Genomic DNA, 21,489 nt, shown 5'->3' with positions numbered 1-21,489 from the left:
TGTTGAGAGTCAAAGTATCTGACAAAGGGAGCTCTGCCTGTTAAAAGCTTATACCCTGAAAATCTTGTGGGTCCCTAAGGTGCTACTGAAATTAAGTCTAGAAAGGCTTCGACAGTACATTAAGTCTAGAAGTTCACTATTATCGCAAATGCAACTCAAGAGTGTATTCTCATGAGAAGCACTGGGTGTATGTAGAAGCTGCAAAGTCAGGAAAGGTTCTGAGAGTTGAATTCATTTAGACAACACGTTAAAGCAGTGGTTCCCAACCTGGGGTACACGTACCCCCATTGGTATGCATCACTGCGTTGTGGGGGTACATGAAAAAAACTTGCTTAATGTGTTTGCTAATATTGGGGTACAATTTTAGGGGAAAACAGTATGGACATTTTGAAACTACCCTGAGATCATGTTAATTAAAGGAGGATCCGCCTGAAAAGTCTTTTTGCTTTTCTGTTCAGTGTGGGGAAAAAAAATCCAACGTGACATGGTCTCCTTTAGATAAAGTATCTGTCTCTTTTCTAGGCGGGCTCATATGACAAGGTGCTATGCTTTGATAGAAAGAGATTATTTATGAGCCTGGCTCCCCCCAGAGAATCGCATCTTGCGCATCTCAAATGGAAGGGTTTCTTTTCATTATTCTCTATGTGCACTCAGTTTTTCTTGTAATTAAGTTGGAGCTTGTGTCTTGAGGGAGGAGAATAAATGGTGGACCTGCAAGTGCTTGAGGGGGGCATTTCATTTCCCCCTTCCTCTCTTCTACATCCTCTTTTTCTTTTCCCGAAAGCCTTTTCCTGCTTCCTTTTCTTCTTCCACCCACCAGCCAACCTACCTTTATCGATCCCCTGACTTTAGCATTCCTTTCCTCCCTATGATAGCCTCTCTTGAGGAAAACTATGGTCCAGTTGTATGGTTCCAACTAAGCTGGGACCATTTGCACTATGAGGAATCTGTAAGGAGTTGTGGGGGGCACCTCACTTGGTCCCGCATCGCCTTCCCACACTTTTTCGTCTTTCCTTCTCACCATCTAGACCTTACCTATCTTCTTTCTTTCTTTCTTTCTTTCTTTCTTTCTTTCTTTCTTTCTTTCTTTCTTTCTTTCTTTCTTTCTTTCTTTCTTTCTTTCTTTCTTTCTTTCTTTCTTTCTTTCTTTCTTTCTTTCTTTCTTTCTTTCTTTCTTTCTTTCTTTCTTTCTTTCTTTCTTTCTTTCTTTCTGTCCCACCCACCCGCCAATCTACCTTTTATCTGATTTGCTTCATTTATATCCTGCCTTTCTTCACAATGGGAACTATCTTAGACTTCCATACTGCTGAGCAGAAGCTCTCTCAGCCCCACCTACTTCACAAGGTGTCTGTTCTGGGGAGAGGAAGGGAAAGGTGTTTTTAAAATTTCCTTGAATTTCCTGACGGGAGAGAAAGGGGGGTACAAATCCAAACTCCTCCTCCTCCTCCTCCTTCTCCTCCTTCCAGAAATTCTTCCACTAGCAATTGTGCAAGAGGGACATATTTGCCTTGTGAAAAACAGTCTTTTCATGACTAGAAGCCACCTTTTGCATGAGCTGGACTCCAGTTCTAGATGTTCAGTGTTTGCAATATCCATGCATGCAGCCAGCCGGGACTGTTGCAGCAGGGAGAGAATGCATAAAAACTATAACAAACGGGAGACTGAATATGTTCATTAGTTGATGGCGAAGCTATTTAACAAGCCTATAATTTGTCTACCGAGGCTTGACACTGCACATCATTATCAAGAAAGATCTTTTCAAATGTTATGCTACAGCTGATGTAATTTCATTCCCCAGTACAAAGAAGTAACTAGCTGTGCTAATGGTGCCAGTCATTTGTAGTGAGGAAGCATAAAAACCCAACCCTGATCTCCTTATCAGATGGAATTATTTTTTTTTCTAAGTCATCTAATGTACCTAACACTTACACCTTGTTTTATAGTTTAATTTAACTTACTTGGCCGCTGTCAATATCTTGGACACCTGCGACTGAAGGTGATTTGACTCGGTTTTGCATAATCATGACTGGAATGATGCCACGGAATGAAATTGGCAGCCCCACGCTTTTTTAATTTTAGTTCTTTGGGCTTTGACTAATCAGACCCTAAATTTCTTCTGTCACCGTAAGCCTGGTTGGCTTCTTGCGGTAATCAATGCCGCGGTGGAGAGATCAGAGCAGATAAAAACAACAACAACAAAGGAGATGCATAAACAAGGATTATTTATTGACCTGCATCTTTGCAATTTATTTATCTTTTTTATCCTAGCATTTCTCCAGTGAACGTAGGGGGATGTAGAAAGGGGTATATCAACTTTTATCCTCACAGCAATCCTGTGGGCAGGTGAAATTCAGCTTAGTGGCTCTGACTGAAGAGCAAAAGTGAGATACTAGAGAAAGCTGGAAGGAGTTTATAGTCAGTGGGAGAACAACAGCTGGGGAAAGAATCATGAGTTGTGACAAGTGAAAAATGATCTGAACACCAGCCTGTTGCTGTTTAAATTTCTGACCACTAACAAAAGCCTGTCTATATGTGCTTCAAAACTTCCTTCATAGCATGGTAGCTGTAAACCTTGCCATTGTCTTCTAGTGAAAGCTGTTTATTTGATACATTTTTCTCAGAGGTCATTCCCACCAAACTGAATAGATATTTGCTCCTGAATAAGAGCACATCATTAGTTCTGTAAAAAATTTAAAAAAAGATGGGCGCATTGAAATATGAGGGTCAAAGGAAAGTTCTGACTGCAGGAATTCATTTTGCACATTTTTTGGCAACATATTCATCACAGTTTGGTCACATTTTGTTTTCCAGCTAAACTCTGTGTGTAGTTTACACCAGATATTTTAAAATGCCCAGAAGTCATGCAATGCACGAGAGATTGTTCAGAATTCTGTTTATGGTTTAGCTTCGGAAGTTGCTCCCTAGATGTTTGTGCCAGTCGGGGGGGGGGGGGGGGGGGGGGTGTTGAATGTCTTTTCTTGTTTTGTAAGACTGCTATAATGTTTTCATTAATTCCCAAATAGCATTCCCTCCTAATCACTGAAGTTTATCAAGCTTGTCTTTTCGCTTAGTGTTTTTAAATTAGCTGTCTTGTAATAGTTTCAGCCCCTGAAAGCACCCCTTTCTCTTTTTTTAAAAACCCTTTTTTGATCTCTCTGTAGTTAGTATTTCCTTTCTGTAGTACTTGAAAAATCTGTGCTCTGCTCCTGTGTGTGGTAAGGATAGATTCAAATGACAGAGTGCTGGATTGTTATTTTGAAGCCCATGTTGCTTTACTAACAGACAATATCTTTATACTCTGAGCGGTGTGTTGGATGAAGGGAGATTATTTAAATTCAGAAGGCTACTATCAGCGTACTGACGTATTTGGATCTGGACAACAGGGGGATGAACTTTGGTAATCCTGAAGGTGTGATTTTCACTTTGGGTACAAGGGGGCCCACCAGTGGCGTATCTACCTAGGGACCCGGGCACCACTCTTCTTGTCATGTGGGGGACGCAAAATTGCCCCCCCCCACGTGACCAGGAAGTCCTTCTGCCTCGTCGTTTTCGCATGCCTCGACCCCATCCATGTGTCACTGACATGGGCGGGGTCAGGGTGCTCAAAGACCATTTTGCAACCACTTACTAAGTGGGTATCCCTTGTCCCTAGGTAGGTATCCCTTGTCCCTAGGTAGGTGTCCCTAGGGGGTATCCCTTGTCCCTAGGTAGATACGCCACTGGTGGGCCCTCTTGTACCCAAAGTGAAAATCACACCTTCAGGAAGTCCTGCTGCCTTCTATCAAGCTTAGATACGCCTCACCCCGGTCCCATGTGTCACTGGGACATGGGCGGGGTCAGGGTTTTGAGATCTATGGCTGAGGCAGCAGGACTTCCTGCTGCCTCATGGCCTTATAATGCTAATGGCATAGAGTAAAGATTGACGGGTCAGAATGATGATTCCTGAGAATGAAGACAAAGCTTTGGTTCCAGCTCTTGCACAAAGGCTGCTGCCTCTCTAAGTGGTTGCAAAATTACTAATTTTCACCGCCATGTTAAAATTAATGAGGTAAACTACTCAGATAATGGGGCTCCATCAAAGGTCATGCATTCTGTATGCAGCCGCTGTTTGGAGAGTGGGGGAAATGAGCTGTTTTAGGTTATGAGTAGATTATGTGTGTAGATTGCAAGATTTGCTGAGATGTTTTTATGTCTCCTATATTCCGTTTGCGGAGAGGCCAGAAGCAGACTTTGAGCTACCCTCTTTCCACACGCAAACCCTCGGTAGAGGGAAAGACAATTTAACATCCCAAAATCAGTGAAAACCCAACATTTAAATAACACCCAGGCTATATTAATTTGGTCCTTTGTTCATCCCTACAAGTAGGGAATTCCCCCTGTGGGAGGGGAGGCTCGTTTCTGGATTGCTCTCCAGGGAGAACCCCCAGGGAAAAGGGTGTCCAAACAGCTCATGACAATGGATGTTAAACAAAACCATGGGGGTTTTTTTTTGCAGTGGAGAGGAAACCTTTCAGCCCACATGTGTTGTAGGCCACACTGGATTCTTAAAGCCAACATGGCATAGTGGTTAAGAGCGGCAGACTCCAATCTGAGGAACCTGGTTTGTTTCCCCACTCCTCCACATGATGCCTACTGAGTGTCCTTTGGCCAGTCACTATTCTCTCAGAACTCTGTCAGCCTGACCTACCTCACAAGGTGCCCATTGTGGAGAGGTGAAGGGAAGGCGAATACAACCTGCTTTGAGTCTCCTTTCAAAAGTGAAAAGCAGGATATAAATCCTATCTGGAAGAAAACATATGTTAGGGAACGGTCTACTGCAAGATTTCTTCTTGCTCCCATTTAAAAATAAAAGGCTAGGTCAGAAGAAATATGGGTCTGACCTATGCCACAGGTTAGATTTCGATATTGTTACTACTCCAGCAGAGTCCATGGGGTTTATGATGCTAATGGGATGGCGGCTCAGCCCACTGGTGTTTGTTTAGGATTTTGCATAATGTCCATTTTGTGCTTTTTCTCATTTCCTCCTCAAAGGTTCAACAATATAAGCAAGACCCAAAGCCCTCCAAATGCCTCCATTCTGTTTTTGGGGCCCACACGGGTGACGAAGTCTTTTCCCACGACGAATATGGGCATCTTCAGGTACAAACCTCATTTATTAAGCAATTCTACAAGACTGGCTAGCTTGGAACAATCTTATTTTATTCGCTGTTTGTTTCAAGCTTGGAGTTCTTTAAAGATATGCCAAACAATGGAGCATGGTAAATTTTATTTTTGTGCTATAAGATACCGCACCAGAGCAAACTGCTTTGTAGGCTGACTCCATACTTAATGTACAACTGAGGAACAAATCAACACGATAGTAGAAATGTTCTCTTTGAAGACTGGCAAACAGTTGTCAGTGCATGCTTGGGATTTTTGAAAAATTGCATTTACTTCATTAAAAATAAAACATACAACTGGTGAGGATGGCCACTGTAGTTTTATCCAAGTTTTACCCTCATATAGTATAAAAGAGTAGCCGTTAATTACTGGGAAGGATTCCACAGACCCCATTATTGCTGTTCGTTGCATTTTTCGCTTTAGTTTTAAATGACGGCTCCTGGTTCCATGACTTAAAGTGTTTGCCAGAACTTGCATTTATCAGATATTGAGGAGAATACAAGCAGCTTTTCTGCTGATGAAAGAAGAAGGGTTTGTCCAGCCGGTGCTGGGGATCATGGGACCTTCATGGACCAAAGTCATGTCATAGTGGTGCTATAGACATGTGATTTCTGCTCAGTCTCAGATTTATGCAGTCTGAATCCTACTTCGTTGCTTATTTGAAACGTCCTACCTGTGGATCGCATTGCCTTCCACCACAAAATCCACCTTGAGTCTCATTGAGTAAGGCATATAAATAACAGTAAGGAGGAGAATTGTGTGAGAGTGAATGAAAGAGCTGGTTGAGTCCATCCCATTGATTAGACCTGGAAAAGTTCTAACGTAGAAAACATCTTTATTTGAATGCCTCAGGCATCCTGTTATATTGATCAATTTTGCCTAAAACCACAGCCCTACTTTGCTGCTTACAGTTTCCCAAATGAACCTCTTAAGACAGAATTGCTCTGTAGAAATGGCAAAGCTAAGAACAGTTTCTTTTAAAAAAATCCCTGATAGTATTTCCACGCCGCAGTCCGAAACGGACAAATGCTACACATGCCAAGATGTGTCTGAAGGTTCGCCTGCGCCCAAAGGAATCTTTGGCCCTTTGTTATTTGAACAGCAGATTTGAAAGCACCCTGTTACAAAGTGCTTTTAAAATTTATCTCGCATTCCAAAGTGGTCTGCAGTGGGGCAAAGAGCAGGCGTTCGAAGACTCCTTGTCGATTTGGACATGGTATGATCCTGTATAGAGTTCCTCCAGTCCAATCCCATGGAAATCAGTGGATTTAGACTGGAATAAATCTGTTTAGGATTGCCTGAGTTGTAGTTCTTCAGGAAGGAGAAATCATAATTGAGTAGTGCAGGGATCCCCAAACTTTTTGAGCCTGTGCATAAAAAATCCTCTAAGGCCGATTACCCTTAGCCAGCTCTTGCCCCGCTCTAGCGTGAAAAGTCGCGCTAGAAGTGCTCTCTCTTTTCGCACGCCTGGAGCCCCCTGGAACCCCATCCATAACTGACCTAGTAGTACCTTTTCGACATTTCAGGCAGAAGCTCTAACAGGATGTTTTTAATCAGCAGAGCCATCAGAAGCCCTGCTGGGCAAAAGTCCCACTTAGTTCCCCCCTCCCCCAATTTTGCAAATTCCAGGAAGTCACAATACTAGAACCAGGGGGCATACATTGAAAACGCTGGGGGGAAGAATTAGGACTAACAAAAGGAAACACTTCTTCACACAACACGTGATTGGTGTTTGGAATATGCTGCCACAGGAGGTGGTGATGGCCACTAACCTGGATATCTTTAAAAGGGGCTTGGACAGATTTATGGAGGAGAAGCAGAGGTGGGATCCAGCAGGTTCTCACAGGTTCCCGAGAGTAGGTTACTAATTATTTGTGTGTGCAGAGAGGGGGTTACTAATTGGTGATTTTGCCAAGCGATTTTTGCCTTAGTTACCCCCCTCCTCCGCTCCTCAGCAGTAGCGCGCAGAACTTGAAGCAGTCTAGCAGGAAGTGCACCAGTGTGCGTGGCAGCCTGCACCTGCGTGCATTCGTTTCCCGCCCAAGGACCTGCGCAGTGGCTGCGTCCTTGCCACAGCCCTGCCCAGCAAAGCCCCGCCCCCGGAATGCCCGGCCACGCCCCGTCGTGCCCCGCACAGTCCCATTGGCGCTACGCCACTGTTTGAATCCCACCACCATGGGAACCTGTTACTAAAATTTTTGGATCCCACAACTGAAGAAGTCGATCTATGGCTACCAATCTTGATCCTCCTTGATCTGAGATTGCAAATGCCTTAGCAGACCAGGTGCTCAGGAGCAGCAGCAGCAGCAGAAGGCCATTGCTTTCACATCCTGCATGTGAGCTCCCAAAGGTATTTGGTGGGCCACTGCGAGTAGCAGAATGCTGGACTAGATGGACTCTGGTCTGATCCAGCAGGCTCTTTCTTATGTTCTTAAGTGTAACTGGGTGCACTGTGGCAGCCTGAGGCACCGGCTGGGGACCTCTGACCTAGTGAATGGGCATGAAAAATGCCTTAGCAGACCAGATGCTCAGGAGCAGCAGCAGCAGAAGGCCATTGCTTTCACATCCTGCACGTGAGCTCCCAAAGGCACCTGGTGGGCCACTGCGAGTAGCAGAGTGCTGGACTAGATGGACTCTGGTCTGATCCAGCAGGCTAGTTCTTATGTTCTTATGAATTAGCATGATATAATGCGGTACACTTTAAAATGGTGGCGGTGTGGTGTTTGTGTATTTCTCCGCTGTTATCTGTCTGTGTATTGCCCTGATATGGGGCCGTGCGGGGAAGTGCTACAGCCGTTGATGCTGCTGCCTGCCGAAGGAACTAAAGAAGAAAACAACCTCTTTTCCCCATCCGAAAATTCAATTTAGATCATATACGTTCCAATGCCAATGAGTTGATTGGAACGAATTCTCCGCTCTGCAGGGGGTTGGATGAATGTTTTATTGGGGATGAAATGGGGACGCTGTGCCAGTTACGTAACCTGCACACGCTGCCTTTTGTGCTCTGTCACCAGAGCCGAGATGCTTTCCCATAAATGTTGACGAAATTATTAGCTTAATACATCAAAACAGGATTCCCCTGGGGAGGAAAATCTGTTACTTTGTTAACCGTCCACGGTCAGAGAAAGCTGTGCGCCCTGGTGTGTGCGAGTGCGAATGTGACCCACTTTCTACTTCATCCCAATTCCACACCCAAATAGCTTGTGCATAAGAAAGAACCCTTCCTTCCGCCAGCGTTCACTTCTGCATGAAAGGAACTGCTGACTTGTTTTCCACCCGGCTTAAGGGAGCCCCCAAGCATCATCATCCCACACATGGCCATAAAGGGTTCTGTTGACGAAGAAGAAGAAGAAGAAGAGTTTGGATTTATATCCCCCCTTTCTCTCCTGCAGGAGACTCAAAGGGGCTTACAATCTCCTTGCCCTTCCCCCCTCGCAACAAACACCCTGTGAGGTGGGTGGGGCTAAGAGAGCTCCGAGAAGCTGTGACTAGCCCAAGGTCACCCAGCTGGCGTGTGTGGGAGTGTACAGGCTAATCTGAATTTCCCAGAGAAGCCTCCACAGCTCAGACGGCAGAGCAGGGAATCAAACCCGGTTCCTCCAGATTAGATACACGAGCTCTTAACCTCCTATGCCACTGCTGCTCCTACGAAGGGACGAACCTTCCCCTGCAAGCTTGGGAGAAGTACTGAAAACCCGGGCACACATTTTTTTTATTGAAACAAATTTTTATTGAGGGGAAATAATACAAGCAGCTGGTCTGGAGAATTAGCAAACTCAAGTAGTCACAATCATATCAAGCGTATAGCGATAATACGGCAATAATAATATGCTAGAATGCCTGCGCAAGGAGCTAAATATTCCCCCAGAAAGCATACTTACAGGCTGCGAAATATGTTCTAGGCAAAAAGGGGAGGCAAGAGGCCAAAGTACTATCTGTTGCTGTAAACAGGTGCCTGCTATCCAGTTTTTGCATTGTTTAAAGTGCCACGTCAAGAGAGCCAGTGTGGTGTAGTGGTTAAGAGAAAGTGCACTCTAATCTGGAGAACTGGGTTTGATTCCCCGCTCTGCCCCTTGAGCTGTGGAGACTTATCTGGTGAACCAGATTAGCTTGTGCACTCCAACACATGCCAGCTGGGTGACCTTGGGCTAGTCACAGTTCTTTGGAGCTCTCTCAGCCCTACCCACCTCACAGCGTGTTGGTTGTGGTTGCGGGGAGGGAAAGGAGACTGTAAGCCCCTTTGAGAGAAAGGGAGGATATAAATCCAAACTCCTCTTCTTATGCTTTGCTTCACTATTGCTTCGGATCTGTGGCTGGCTCATTTCTACAAATCAAATCTTATCCTACTGACCCATCCTGTCAATCATATTGACCTATTCCTCTTAAGTCTCAGTGAGAAAGGTGGACTATAAATAAATTAATAACCTAAATTAAGTTCAAGAGGATGGAACACAGCTGAATACAGAAGTATTCTTCTGAGTCCCTAGGGGGAGGGCGGTATATAAATTGAATGAATGAATGAATGAATGAATGAATAAAGTCTGCCTGTCCGTGGAAGTTTCAGGTAGGTATTCAGCCCCCACAGCAGGGGTCCTAGCATTTGGGCAGCAAACTGGTGGTATTCAGTGGCTCTGGAGCCACACATGGATCTTTGGCGTGGCACCTGGGGGGTGTCTTTTGAATACCACTCTTCCTTTAAAAAAAAAACTATGGCCCACTCCCCCACCCCTATTCCCCACACAAGCTGGCAGGCAACACAGAAAGCAACCGGCTCGGCTGGAGACGCCTCATAGTGGGAGAATCCCCAATTTTAACTAGGGGATGCTATTTAAGCAGGATTCTCCCGCTGTGGGAAAAACCTGCGGGGAAAAGAGCTGCGAGGAAAGCACTGTATGCATAATAGGCCCAGGTGTGTGCCACTTCCCAGTATTGGACTTGCCACCACCATAGTTTGCGCTGCGGAAAGTTTATGGATGGTCATTGATCAATAATGTGAAGTTGTGTATATTCAGTCACTCAAATGAGATTTTTCATGTTGGCTCCTGGCTGATGTCCTGCCCTGAAGTCTCATGCTGTTTGGCTCTTTTGTTGTACAGAGCAGTAGGTCCCAAATGCAGGTATTGCACAGAGAGAAGAGGGTTCATTAAAAAGCACCTTTTAGCCAGGTTGAAGGCTTTGTGACAGGGCACACGTCAGCTCTTTATCTTCAGTGACTGTTCTCGCTCCCTCTGTCGGGTTTTTCGGTAATCGCTTCATGTTCTTGACAGGATGACCAGGAGGCTACTTATTCAAGAGCAAGATGCAGAAACCACATGCAGAAACAGGACTCTTGTTTTTTTTACTTAGAGGGAGATTTGTTTTACCAACAGCCCATTTTGTGCTCTCTTTTTCTCTCCTCCCGGCTTCAGATAAATGCCGTGTCGCTGTTCCTCCTCTACCTGGTGGAAATGATATCCTCTGGCCTGCAGATTATCTACAATACGGATGAGGTATGAATAAACCAATTCCCCCAGATCTGTAAAACACACTGAAGGGTTCTTACAGGCTACATAAATTAAACAAAACAACAGCAAACGGTTTCCCCCCGCTGAAGAACTCTTCCGGGATGCATAATTGAAATGAAACCGGTGCAAACCGTTTTCTTCTTATGGCGGGAGGTATAGCAAGAAAGCATTTTTTTTTTGTCTTTTCCGTTGACATAACATACAGAGGGAAAACTGGGTCATAAAACATTACAGCTTCCAAACAGCGTATTTATCCTGGTCTCGTATAAACATTCGTAAATTTCCAAGGACTGTGATAAATCTGATTTTGTCTTCTTGCTGGCGTTAATCAGAAGCTAAAAGTGACTTAAGAACATAAGAACATAAGAACATAAGAACTAGCCTGCTGGATCAGACCAGAGTCCATCTAGTCCAGCATTCTGCTACTCGCAGTGGCCCACCAGGTGCCTTTGGGAGCTCACATGCAGGATGTGAAACCAATGGCCTTCTGCTGCTGCTGCTGCTCCCGAGCACCTGGTCTGCTAAGGCATTTGCAATCTCAGATCAAGGAGGATCAAGATTGGTAGCCATAGATCGACTTCTCCTCCATAAATCTGTCCAAGCCCCTTTTAAAGCTACCCAGGTTAGTGGCCATCACCACCTCCTGTGGCAGCATATTCCAAACACCAATCACACGTTGCGTGAAGAAGTGTTTCCTTTTATTAGTCCTAATTCTTCCCCCCAGCATTTTCAATGAATGCCCCCTGGTTCTAGTATTGTGAGAAAGAGAGAAAAATTTCTCTCTGTCAACATTTTCTACCCCAGGCATAATTTTATAGACTTCAATCATAAAATTATTCAACAGGAAATATTTGAGTGTGTTAAAAAAATCTTACCCCAGTCCTTATGTATGTTCTGGTGTGTTTATGGAGCTCTTCTGCCTTCAGTGGCTTTCTTTGCTGATTCAGCCCCAATGAAGTCCTAAGAACACTTTCCTGGGAGTAAGCCCCACTGAATAGGCCTGAGTAGGCCTATTTAGGATGACACAATAAGGCAGGGGTCTTCAAACTATGGCCCTCCAGATGTTCATAGACTACAATTCCCATGAGCCCTACCACTTGGCCATGCTGACAGGGGCTGATGGGAATTGTAGTCCATGAACATCTGGAGGGCCATAGTTTGAAGACCCCTGCAATAAGGTCTTTTTTTAAAAAAAAAACCAATGGCTTCCATGGCACCTAATTGTTAAAAAGCTTTTCTGGAATCTCCACATCTTCTGGGGGCCATGTTCTGGAGCCCTTGAACTTAGAATAGATCACTTTATTGGAGTGCATTTTTTGAAACACTGTGCTACACAGCTGAACACTGTGCTTGGCAAAGTAAACCCTGTTATAAGCCAGACTTGAAAAGCGAAGGGAAAATCTATCAGTGCAGTCAAAATCCAATAGAGTATATTTCCCAGAAGTCATCACATGTTACTGAACTCTTCTAATTGGCCACATTTTGTCCTGGATTTTACCTCTAGATTTAGTTTTCTAAACCCGTACACAAGCAAATGCATTAGCCTTCATCAACGATCTGCGTGACTTCCTCACAGTCTGTGGATGTTACCTAGATGTTTTTTAAAATGGATGTTTGGTCCCCAAGATAGAGAGGCGGGATGTTTCATAGCAACCAAATATTGGGTTGCGATTTCAGAATGTTCTAGCAGCAGCAGACTGAACTTATCCTCTGGATTCATTGGCCAGTCTCTTGAGGGCTCTGTTTGAATGGAGAAACCCTGATTAAAACCCCCAGGAAGCCTTGAAGCTCTGTGACTGGCCTGAGGCAAATCATTATCTCTTCGGTTAAACTTACTCGGGTGGTCCATGAAAGGACAACATTAAATATTCCTCAGAAGCTGCTCTGGGAAGGGGTGGTGGTACGTCCTTTCCCCCAAATCCCACGGCACTGTGCGGAAACAGGCTATGTAGTTGGACCTCCAAGCTGTCATTGAAATATGATTTTCCCCCCTTTCATCCCATTTTCATTAATAACCTTACATTTGCTTGCTAAACCCACATAGTCTGAATTGGATGATAAATCAGAACAGCCCAGTTCCTCTCTCAAAAGACCATAAAAAGCCATAGTGGGGAAAACAGTTTGTCTTCAGAGTTGTCTTCTGAAATCGCAACCCAATATTTAGTTGCTCTGAACATTATGAGTTAAATTTGTTCTGTCTTCTAGGAAATTGCTTGTTATATGCAACGGGATTGTTTTATTTTCATTACTGTCATATTTATTTGAAAGGAAGACTACACTGAATATAAAATTAGTCCGTCCTATGACTTTACACATAGGGGTGTTTGTTTATTGTTCCTAAATTTTATTATTGTTATTGTAATTATTATTACCTTTGACTGGTATATTTTAACTGGTATGCGAGCCAGTGTGGTGTAGTGGTTAAAAGCAGGTGGATTCTAATCTGGAGAACTGGGTTTGATTCCCCACTCCTCCACCTGAGTGGCAGAGGCTTATCCGGTGAACCAGATGTGTTTCCGCACTCCTACATTCCTGCTGGGTGACCTTGGGCTAGTACTCACAGTTCTTCGGAACTCTCTCAGTCCCACCTCTCTCACAAGGGGCCTATTGTGGGGAGAGGAAGGGAAAGGAGCTTGTAGGCCAGCTTGAGTCTCCTTACAGGAGAGAAAGGTGGGGTATAAATCCAAACTCTTCTTCTTCTAACTTAAGATGACTCCCATTTATTTCTCAATGGCACTCTGGAAAAATCTCTCATCTTCCTTTCAGGTAAACAGATATATTTTAATGCACATTATTGCACGGACTGTGCTGCAAATTTGAACTGCAAATAAAATATGTGAGATCCTTTCAATAGTTTATTATCTACGTGTTTGCTATGAAGGCAGCAATCAAAATCATGGGTCCCAGTGAGCTCTGGAGACTTTTCAGTAAACACACTTCAGACTGCAGGGTTAAAAACGTCACTCTTCAAACTCATGTTTTAGATTTAAGGGGGTAGGGATTTAGAAAATAGCTCTCGAGCAAACATAAATCACACTCAGTGTAAAGTTGTAATGCTGGCTACTTTCTTGCACAAAAAAGGCAAAATCTACTGCCAAGAGCAGCAGTGGCATAGTCATTAAGAGCAGGTGCACTCTAGTTTGGAAAAGCGGGTTTGATTCCTTGCTCTGTCACTTGAGCTGTGGAGGCTTATCTGGGGAACTAGATTAGCCTGTGCAGTCCAACACACACCAGCTGGGTGATCTTGGGCTAGTCACAGTTCTTTGGAGCTCTTTCAGCCCCACCCACCTCACAGGGTGTTTGTTGGGGGGGGGGAAGGAAAGGGGGGTATAAATCCAGACTACTCCTTCTCCTCCTCCTCCTCCTCCTCCTCTTCTTCTTCTTCATTTACTTCCTTATTTACATTACTTCCTTCCTTATATTTTCTTCCTTGTGTCCTATTTCTGTTCAGAACTGTTGTTGAAAGAGTCAGTGTAAGTTTAGTCCAAAGCTGTCCAAAACCAGCTGTGTATTCCTGCGATTATGAGAATTGTGGAATGGCCGTCACTTTTAATCCAAATACCTGATGATTTCGGGTACGGGCAGAAGGCTCAGCCTGCAGCTGCTCCTCAGACTGTAGGATATCAAAAGCTACATAGGGAAACAGATGCCTTGGGTTGTTTCAAGTTCTTGGTCAAGGGAAATCATGCAGGATGCTCTCAGCTGTAGTACAAGCCGGATACTACTGCTGCTCATGCTACAAAATAGATCCTACATGCTCAGTGCTTGGCCTGCTAGTTAACTGTGTGCAACATTCATATGTACAAGGAATTCAAGCATCAAATGTTGCATCTGCAACTGTGAATCAGTTTACACAGCCCTAAACATAGGCTGTGCACTGATCATCCCAGGTGTGCAACCGCCTTCTATGTTGACAAAGCTACGATCTGACATTTCCATTCCCCAAGTGAAGTCCGTTTTTAGCCTGTAACAAGAATTGTGTATTTTTTTTGTTGGCCAAACCGCCTGCATGGCTGAGAGATCTATCAATGGCAGTACAATCATACACGGAGCTATCCTAGTTTTAAGATCTCTGGAATCAATGGGCTTTGAGTGGAATAAATCTGCATAGGATTGCACTGTAACTTTCCAAACATTTCCACCCTTTATAAACAGCAGTTATGGAGGATCTTGATTCATTCCTGGGGTCATTTTTCTAACCTTAGACTTCTCCCCAGAGCTGCTCTTTGCCTTGAACCTGTATCAGCTCCAAAGGACTACTGGAAGGAGGGGGATTGGTTATACCTTCCTGTGCTATAATCGTGGTCTACTGTCATGGCTACTATTTATAGAAGAAGAAGAAGAAGAAGAAGAAGAAGAAGAAGAAGAAGAAGAAGAAGAAGAAGAAGAAGAAGAAGAAGAAGAAGAGGACGAGGACGAGGACGAGGACGAGGACGAGGACGAGGACGAGGACGAGGAGTTTTGGATGTATATCCCATCTTTCTCTTCTGTAAGGAGTCTCAAGGTGGCTTACAAACTCCTTTTTCTTTCTGATCCCCACAATAGATACCTTGTGAGGTAGTTGGAGCTGAGAGAGTTCTGAGAGAACGGGGACTAGCCTGAGGTCACCCAGCAGGCTTCATGTGAAGCGGTGGGGAAACAAACCCAGTTCACCAGTTAAGAGTCTGCTGCTCACGTGGAGGAGTGGGGAATCAAACTCGTTTCTCCAGATTAGAGTCCACCTTCTCTTAACGACTGTACCACGCTGGTTGTCATTGTTAATAATAATGCTTAGTGGGCTTATTGACTTTATCAGATTAAAATATCTCTAGCAACTAAAATATTTCTAGCAACAAAATAGCATATAGTTATGTTCAGGGTGTTTTATATTTATTTTTCCTGTAATCGTTACAGTTTCCTAATATTTACAACAACCTTGTAAGTGTTCTTGCCCCAGTTTGCTGACGGGAAGCTGAGAGGCAGACCCAGTGGCATTGTAGGTTTTCAGTTTCTTTCTAAGGCTGATTCCGCATTGGCCAAAAACAGCAGTGTGAAAACGGTGTGAAAACAGTATAAACCCTTTTACACCATTTTAAACCCCTTTACACCGTTTTCACACTGTTTTCACACTGCTGTTTTTGGCCCATGCGGAATCAGCCTTAGAAATGATTTGGGGCATTATTTAAATAGATGGATGAGTTTCTTTTGATCCTCTGAGACTGTTTCGGACCTTTCTTCAAAAAATTAACCTTTCATTTCACGTTTTGACAGTTCATTGTGCCTGTTGACTACAGTGAAACAAGTTGGTATTTATCCCTTTTTCCCTTTGGAACTTAAATTGTCTCTAGTAATAGAAAAAAATGCTGAGCAAGTATAAATGATTGGGTAAATTTAATGGGGCTTGTCCTCCAATTTAGAACAGCATTATTAGTTGCATCCTTAAAAAGAGCAAACAAAACAACCCCCCATCTTGTTTTTAGTTTTCTGTTCAGGTAGTAAATTCGTACAACACCCTTTGCCTTGTGAGGTACCCACCGTTTTGTTCTGTATGTGAATGTCCTTTCGAGGCTCCACACGAAACTGCGATATAATTATTATTCGTGTAATTATTTTTAAAAAGAAATTAGGAGACAAGGTATTTATGAACCGTGGATTGATTTGAAAGCTTGCGGGTTGGCTCCAGAGATCTCTTTCCATGAGCGGAAGGGCCTTCTTTCACAAGCGAAAGGATATTTTGGGATACTGTCCCATGTATTGGATTCAAACGTATACCTCAGATTGTGGAGTGAAAGCCCTGGACATTTTTTAAAATTAGTTCTGTATGATTGTAAACATCAGGGGAAGGTCTTGGCTTCAGGGCCCTGTTTGTTGGCCCTCAAGGGCAGTTGGTTGGCTTCTGTGTAAAGATGCTGGGCTAGGGGAACCACTGGTCCAGCCCATGGGGCTACCAGCATCCAGATAGAACCTGAAGATTTCCCAGCATTACAGTAGATCTCACGATGACCGAAATCAGTTCACCTGGAGCAAATAGCTGCTGTGTAGGGTGGACTCTATGGCATTATACCCTGCTGGAGTCTCTCCCCTCCTCAAACTTCTTCACAAGCTCCGCCCCTAAAATCTCCAGGTACTTCCCAGCCAGAGCTAGCAACCCTGTGCACCAGGGGCCTTCTCAGGTAAATATGCCCCATCTTTAAAAATATTAAAATATTGGTCCAGGGAAGGAACTGAAGTGGTTGATATAGAATGTTAACAAGAATTCATCCATATGGCAAGACGCATGTTAGTGAATGGCTGTCGTCTCTTGAAAATCAGGGTGGCAGCAGCAAAGTAAAGGTGACTTTGGAATTCCCTTCAAAAATTGATGTGTTTATCCCATTTTTCGATTTGAACAGCCAGGTTTCCATTTTCTTCTCCTGCCACAGTGCCAAGTTGGGCATGGTTTTCTTCATTTCAATTTACGAAGAGTGCCGTAAAACCCATGGTTACAGATGCACAGATGGCGGTCGTAGCTGGCAGCTATAATTTCCGCTGCAGGCCAGTTCCCTTGGCTACGAATAAATCATCCGCAGAACATAATTGTCTGTGAGCCTTGGTAACAGCCAGCAACACCTTTCAAACATGAGACAGTTGTTACAACCGAGCAAAAGCTAGGCGGAATGACAAAGCAGCTGTGACTGGATAATGGTTAACATCAGAAGAGGGGGGAAAAGAGAAGAGGGCAGGAAATATAGTGTCACCGTAGCAGTTTTGGACTTCCCTGTCTTTCTTTAGACATTAACTTCACCAGCTAGGGTTGCCAACTCCAGGTTGGGAAATACATGGAGATTTGGGTGGGTGGAGCTTGAGGAGGGTGGAGTGAGGGGAGGGCCTTCAATAGGGTACAATGCCATAGAGTCCAACTTCCCAGAGTGTCCGTTTTCCCCAGGTCTACTGATCTCTATCCCCTGGAGATCAATTGTAATCCTAGGAGATCTCCAGCTACCCTCTGGAGGTTGGCAACCCAAGAGAGCTGGGGTGTGGAGATTGGTGTAGGCAGTAATGGCAGTTGCAATGAGAGTACTGCTGAGGGACGAAGCAAGGGCTGGTTTGGGGAGGAGAGGAGAAGACCATCCACACTGGTGAGTGGAGTAGGAAGAAGAAGAAGAAGAAGAAGAAGAAGAAGAAGAAGAAGACGAAGAAGACGAAGAAGAATAGAATAGAATCTTTATTGGCCAAGTGTGATTGGACACACAAGGAATTTGTCTCCGGTGCAAATGCTCTCAGTGTACATAAAAGAAAAATACATTTGTCAAGAATCATAAGGTACAGCACTTAATGATTGTCATATAGGTCTAGTAAGCAATCAGGAAACAATCAGTAGTAATGAAAACATAAAATGTAAAATCATAAAATAAAATAAAATGTCAGCACAGGCTATAGTCATACAGTCATAAGTGGGAGGAGATGGGTAATAGGAATGATGAAAAAAGTAGTGCAGTAATTATATAATAAGTATATAATAAATAGTTTAACATTATCGAGGGAATTATTTGTTTAACAGAGTGATGGCATTCGGGAAAAAACTGTTCTTATGTCTAGTTGTCTTGGTGTGCAGTGCTCTGTAGCGACGTTTAGAGGGTAAGAGTTGAAACAGTTTATGTCCAGGATGCGAGGGGTCAGTAAATATTTTCACAGCCCTTTTTTTGACCCGTGCAGTATACAGGTCCTCAATGGAAGGCAGGTTAGCAGCAATTGTTTTTTCTGCAGTTCTGATTATTCTCTGAAGTCTGTGTCGATCTTGTTGGGTTGCAGAACCAAACCACACAGTTATAGAGGTGCAGATGACAGACTCAATGATTCCTCTGTAGAACTGTATCAGCAGCTCCTTGGGCAGTTTGAACTTCCTGAGTTGTGCTTTTTTGATGACATTTTTGATATTAGGTGACCATTTTAGGTCATGAGATATGATGGAGCCTAGAAATTTAAAGGTCTCTACTATTGATACTGTGTTGTCTAGTATTGTGAGAGGAGGTAGGATGGGAGGGTTTCTCCTGAAATCTACCACCATTTCTACGGTTTTAAGTGTGTTCAGTTCTAGATTGTTCCAGTGGCACCACGAGGCTGGAACGACGAAGAAGACGAAGAAGACGAAGACGACAAAGACGAAGAAGACGACGACACCGACTTTATGGTCAATGACCAAATATGAGTGGAGTAGGGGATGGGCAAATACCACCTGAATGCTTTTTTGCCATCCTGATGTTAAGAATTAAAATACGTTGCATGCGTCTTAATCTATCCCCATGTGAATATAAAGTGGACTTAGATGATGAGAGCATTTAAAAATAGGGCAGTGGCTGTAAACATGGATGAAATATCGGTCCGTTTCAACCGTTCTGTATTTCTCTCACACACCCCCCCCCCTTTTCAGGTATCCTTCATTCAAAATCTTGTATTTTGTGTGGAAAGAGCATACCGGGTCCCAGATTTTGGTGTGTGGGAAAGAGGAAGCAAATATAACAACGGCAGCACTGAACTTCATTCAAGGTATTTTGGGAAAATGTTGGTTTTAGATTCCACCCCCCTGCACACCTATCGGAGGGAAGGGAATGGATATGAACTTTTAAAAGAGACCAAAACAGTTTCTGCATCATAATGTTTCTCATCTACTTTGGGGTGAGGTGGGAGATGTGCGTTGGATCCATTTAAAGCCCAAAAGTTAGAAGTTTGTTAGGAGTCGCAGGAGAGGGAAGAAAGTTAGAAATCTCTAAGACCACCTCAAAACCCCTTCTCCACTAGCTTTTGATGAGCTCTCGGGGGCTTGACATGTTAATTCTACCACCTCACACACACACACACCCCTTTCCTTTAAAGGACATTCAACAGTTCTCAATTTTTCTCTGGAGCATTTCAGTCCATCCCGGGTGCCTACTTCCACGTTGAGAAGTATACAAAGCATAAACAAAAGTTATATTATCCTGCACACCTGGGAATCCTGGGTTTGTAGATACCCCAGCTGGTGCACTGCTTGGTCTGGCTGCTTTCATCATCCATATGAGTGATCAACCATAGAGAATGTACTGTCAGCAGCAGCATTAAAGAAGAAGATTTTGGATTTATATCCCCACTTTCTCTCCTGTAAGGAGACTCAAGGTGACTTACAAGCTCCTTTCCCTTCCTCTCCCCACAACAGACACCTTGTGAGGTCAGTGGGGCCGAGAGAGCTCCGAAGAACTGTGACTGGCCCAAGGTCATCCAGCAGGAATGTAGGAGTGTGGAAACACATCTGGTTCACCAGATAAGCCTCTGCCGCTCAGGTGGAGGAGTGGGGAAGCAAACCCGGTTCTCCAGATTAGAATCCATCTGCTCTTAACCACTACGCCACGCTGGCACGTGCAGCTTGATCCATTTCTATTTGTATAGCAGGCTCGTTTCCACACTGCTTCTGATTTGAATGCAATAATTTCTGTTTTCTTGGGACCGAAAAGGGAGTATATTGTATAAAGGGGATATTCTGCCTTGCTAGTGCCCAACTCTGGAATGACAAATTGCCCCTTCCCCCTACCATGCTGAAATGAGCCTGCCCAGCCACTTCACTTCTCATCCAGTTATAATTTTAAGTGCCAAGGGGATGACCCCGTAGCTTTTAAACGTCACCCCCGAATATCCCATTCCAGGCGTGTTCAAACAGGTGTACCTTTTGGTTCACGTAGCCAAATCATTACCGACTCCTAGGTAATATAAAACCTCCATGGCCCATCTGCTCTCTGTGTTTAAAATACCAATATTCTTTGTAACTGTTCTTTTTATCGCCCATACCCTTTTGAAATAAAATTCTGAAATTATACGTTACCTCTGTTTGTGCTCCATTAGCGCTCAAGTCAGTAGAACTGTGGCCTTTAAAAAATGACAACGGTAATAATTTCCTTGGGAAAATAGCTTACAAATACTGGAGTTGAAAAGGGAAGTCACCATGACAGTTGTTAGATATAAAATGTGCTATATTGGTCCGGTGCATTTATTTCAGCATGCAAGGAACGTTAAAAGAGTCAGGCGGGTGCATGTCTCAGCGATATCAGGTATTTTGTAACTTCTTCCTTGCAATAAAAATGAGATACTCGTGTTAATTTTAGCTGTTCCCTTTCATTGCTTTAGTACGTGTTAAAATTACATGGCTAACGGTTAGCCAGGGCTCCAAACTGTTTCCTTATATCTTAAACTATAACTTTTAAAAAAAACAAACCCCTGTCAGCCTGTAGTCTTTTTTATTGGAGTTCAGTGGATATATTCTGGGAAAGTGTCAACCTCATAAGCCTAGAATTTCTGCTGCAGAGAGATTATGCAGTTGTGTGGCATGAGCCAAGTGTAAGACATTCAGACACGGCAAAAGAGGGTGAAAACTTTATGACAGTCTGCCCAGATATGTTGTTGAGTTATTGCCAGAAGCTGCCTGTGGAGACCTTCCAGCTTAGAGCATTCAGAATAGGATAAAAAGCAAAGAAAAATTTACGAATAACCAGCTGGATCTAGTGGAACGTCAACAGCACAAGCAACCAATACCAATAATTAAGTTATGGTAATTTGTAGCACGTTCTCACTAACATTTCTGGATTCCAGAATTTGGAGTGCTGAAAACAGAGGATCTTGGGGACTTTGTATTTGATCAATCCAAGGCCCAATTAGATGGCCTTGAGGAAATGCTGCCATGATGTCAGCCAGCCTGTTCCTGCTTTTAAACCGTTTGACTTGATGGTTTTATTGTTTTAGGATTAGACCAGATTGTATTTTTAAACGTGTTAGCCCCCTGTGTGTCCAGTAACCCCAAAAGCAGGGTATAAATTGGCTTGAGGGTTAATTAAATAAATAG

The 21,489-nt window shown here is 43.7% G+C and overlaps 1 protein-coding gene across 9 annotated transcripts in view; it reads left to right on the top strand.

Annotated features, from left to right (window-relative positions):
* Window positions 1-21,489, top strand: part of PHKB (phosphorylase kinase regulatory subunit beta) — a 141,253-nt gene that overhangs the window by 28,106 nt on the left and 91,658 nt on the right. For all 9 annotated transcript variants that reach the window (XM_048516168.1, XM_048516172.1, XM_048516169.1 and 6 more), the window contains 3 exons: window positions 5,032-5,139; window positions 10,569-10,649; window positions 19,054-19,169. In XM_048516168.1, coding sequence (XP_048372125.1) covers window positions 5,032-5,139; window positions 10,569-10,649; window positions 19,054-19,169 — 305 coding nt within the window. The remainder of the gene's footprint in view (window positions 1-5,031; window positions 5,140-10,568; window positions 10,650-19,053; window positions 19,170-21,489) is intronic.

The sequence above is a fragment of the Sphaerodactylus townsendi genome, linkage group LG14 (assembly GCF_021028975.2).
Source record: "Sphaerodactylus townsendi isolate TG3544 linkage group LG14, MPM_Stown_v2.3, whole genome shotgun sequence".
Classification (NCBI taxonomy): Eukaryota; Metazoa; Chordata; class Lepidosauria; order Squamata; family Sphaerodactylidae; genus Sphaerodactylus; species Sphaerodactylus townsendi.
Note: the sequence above shows the minus strand (reverse complement) of the source record. Positions and strands in the feature narration are given on the sequence as shown.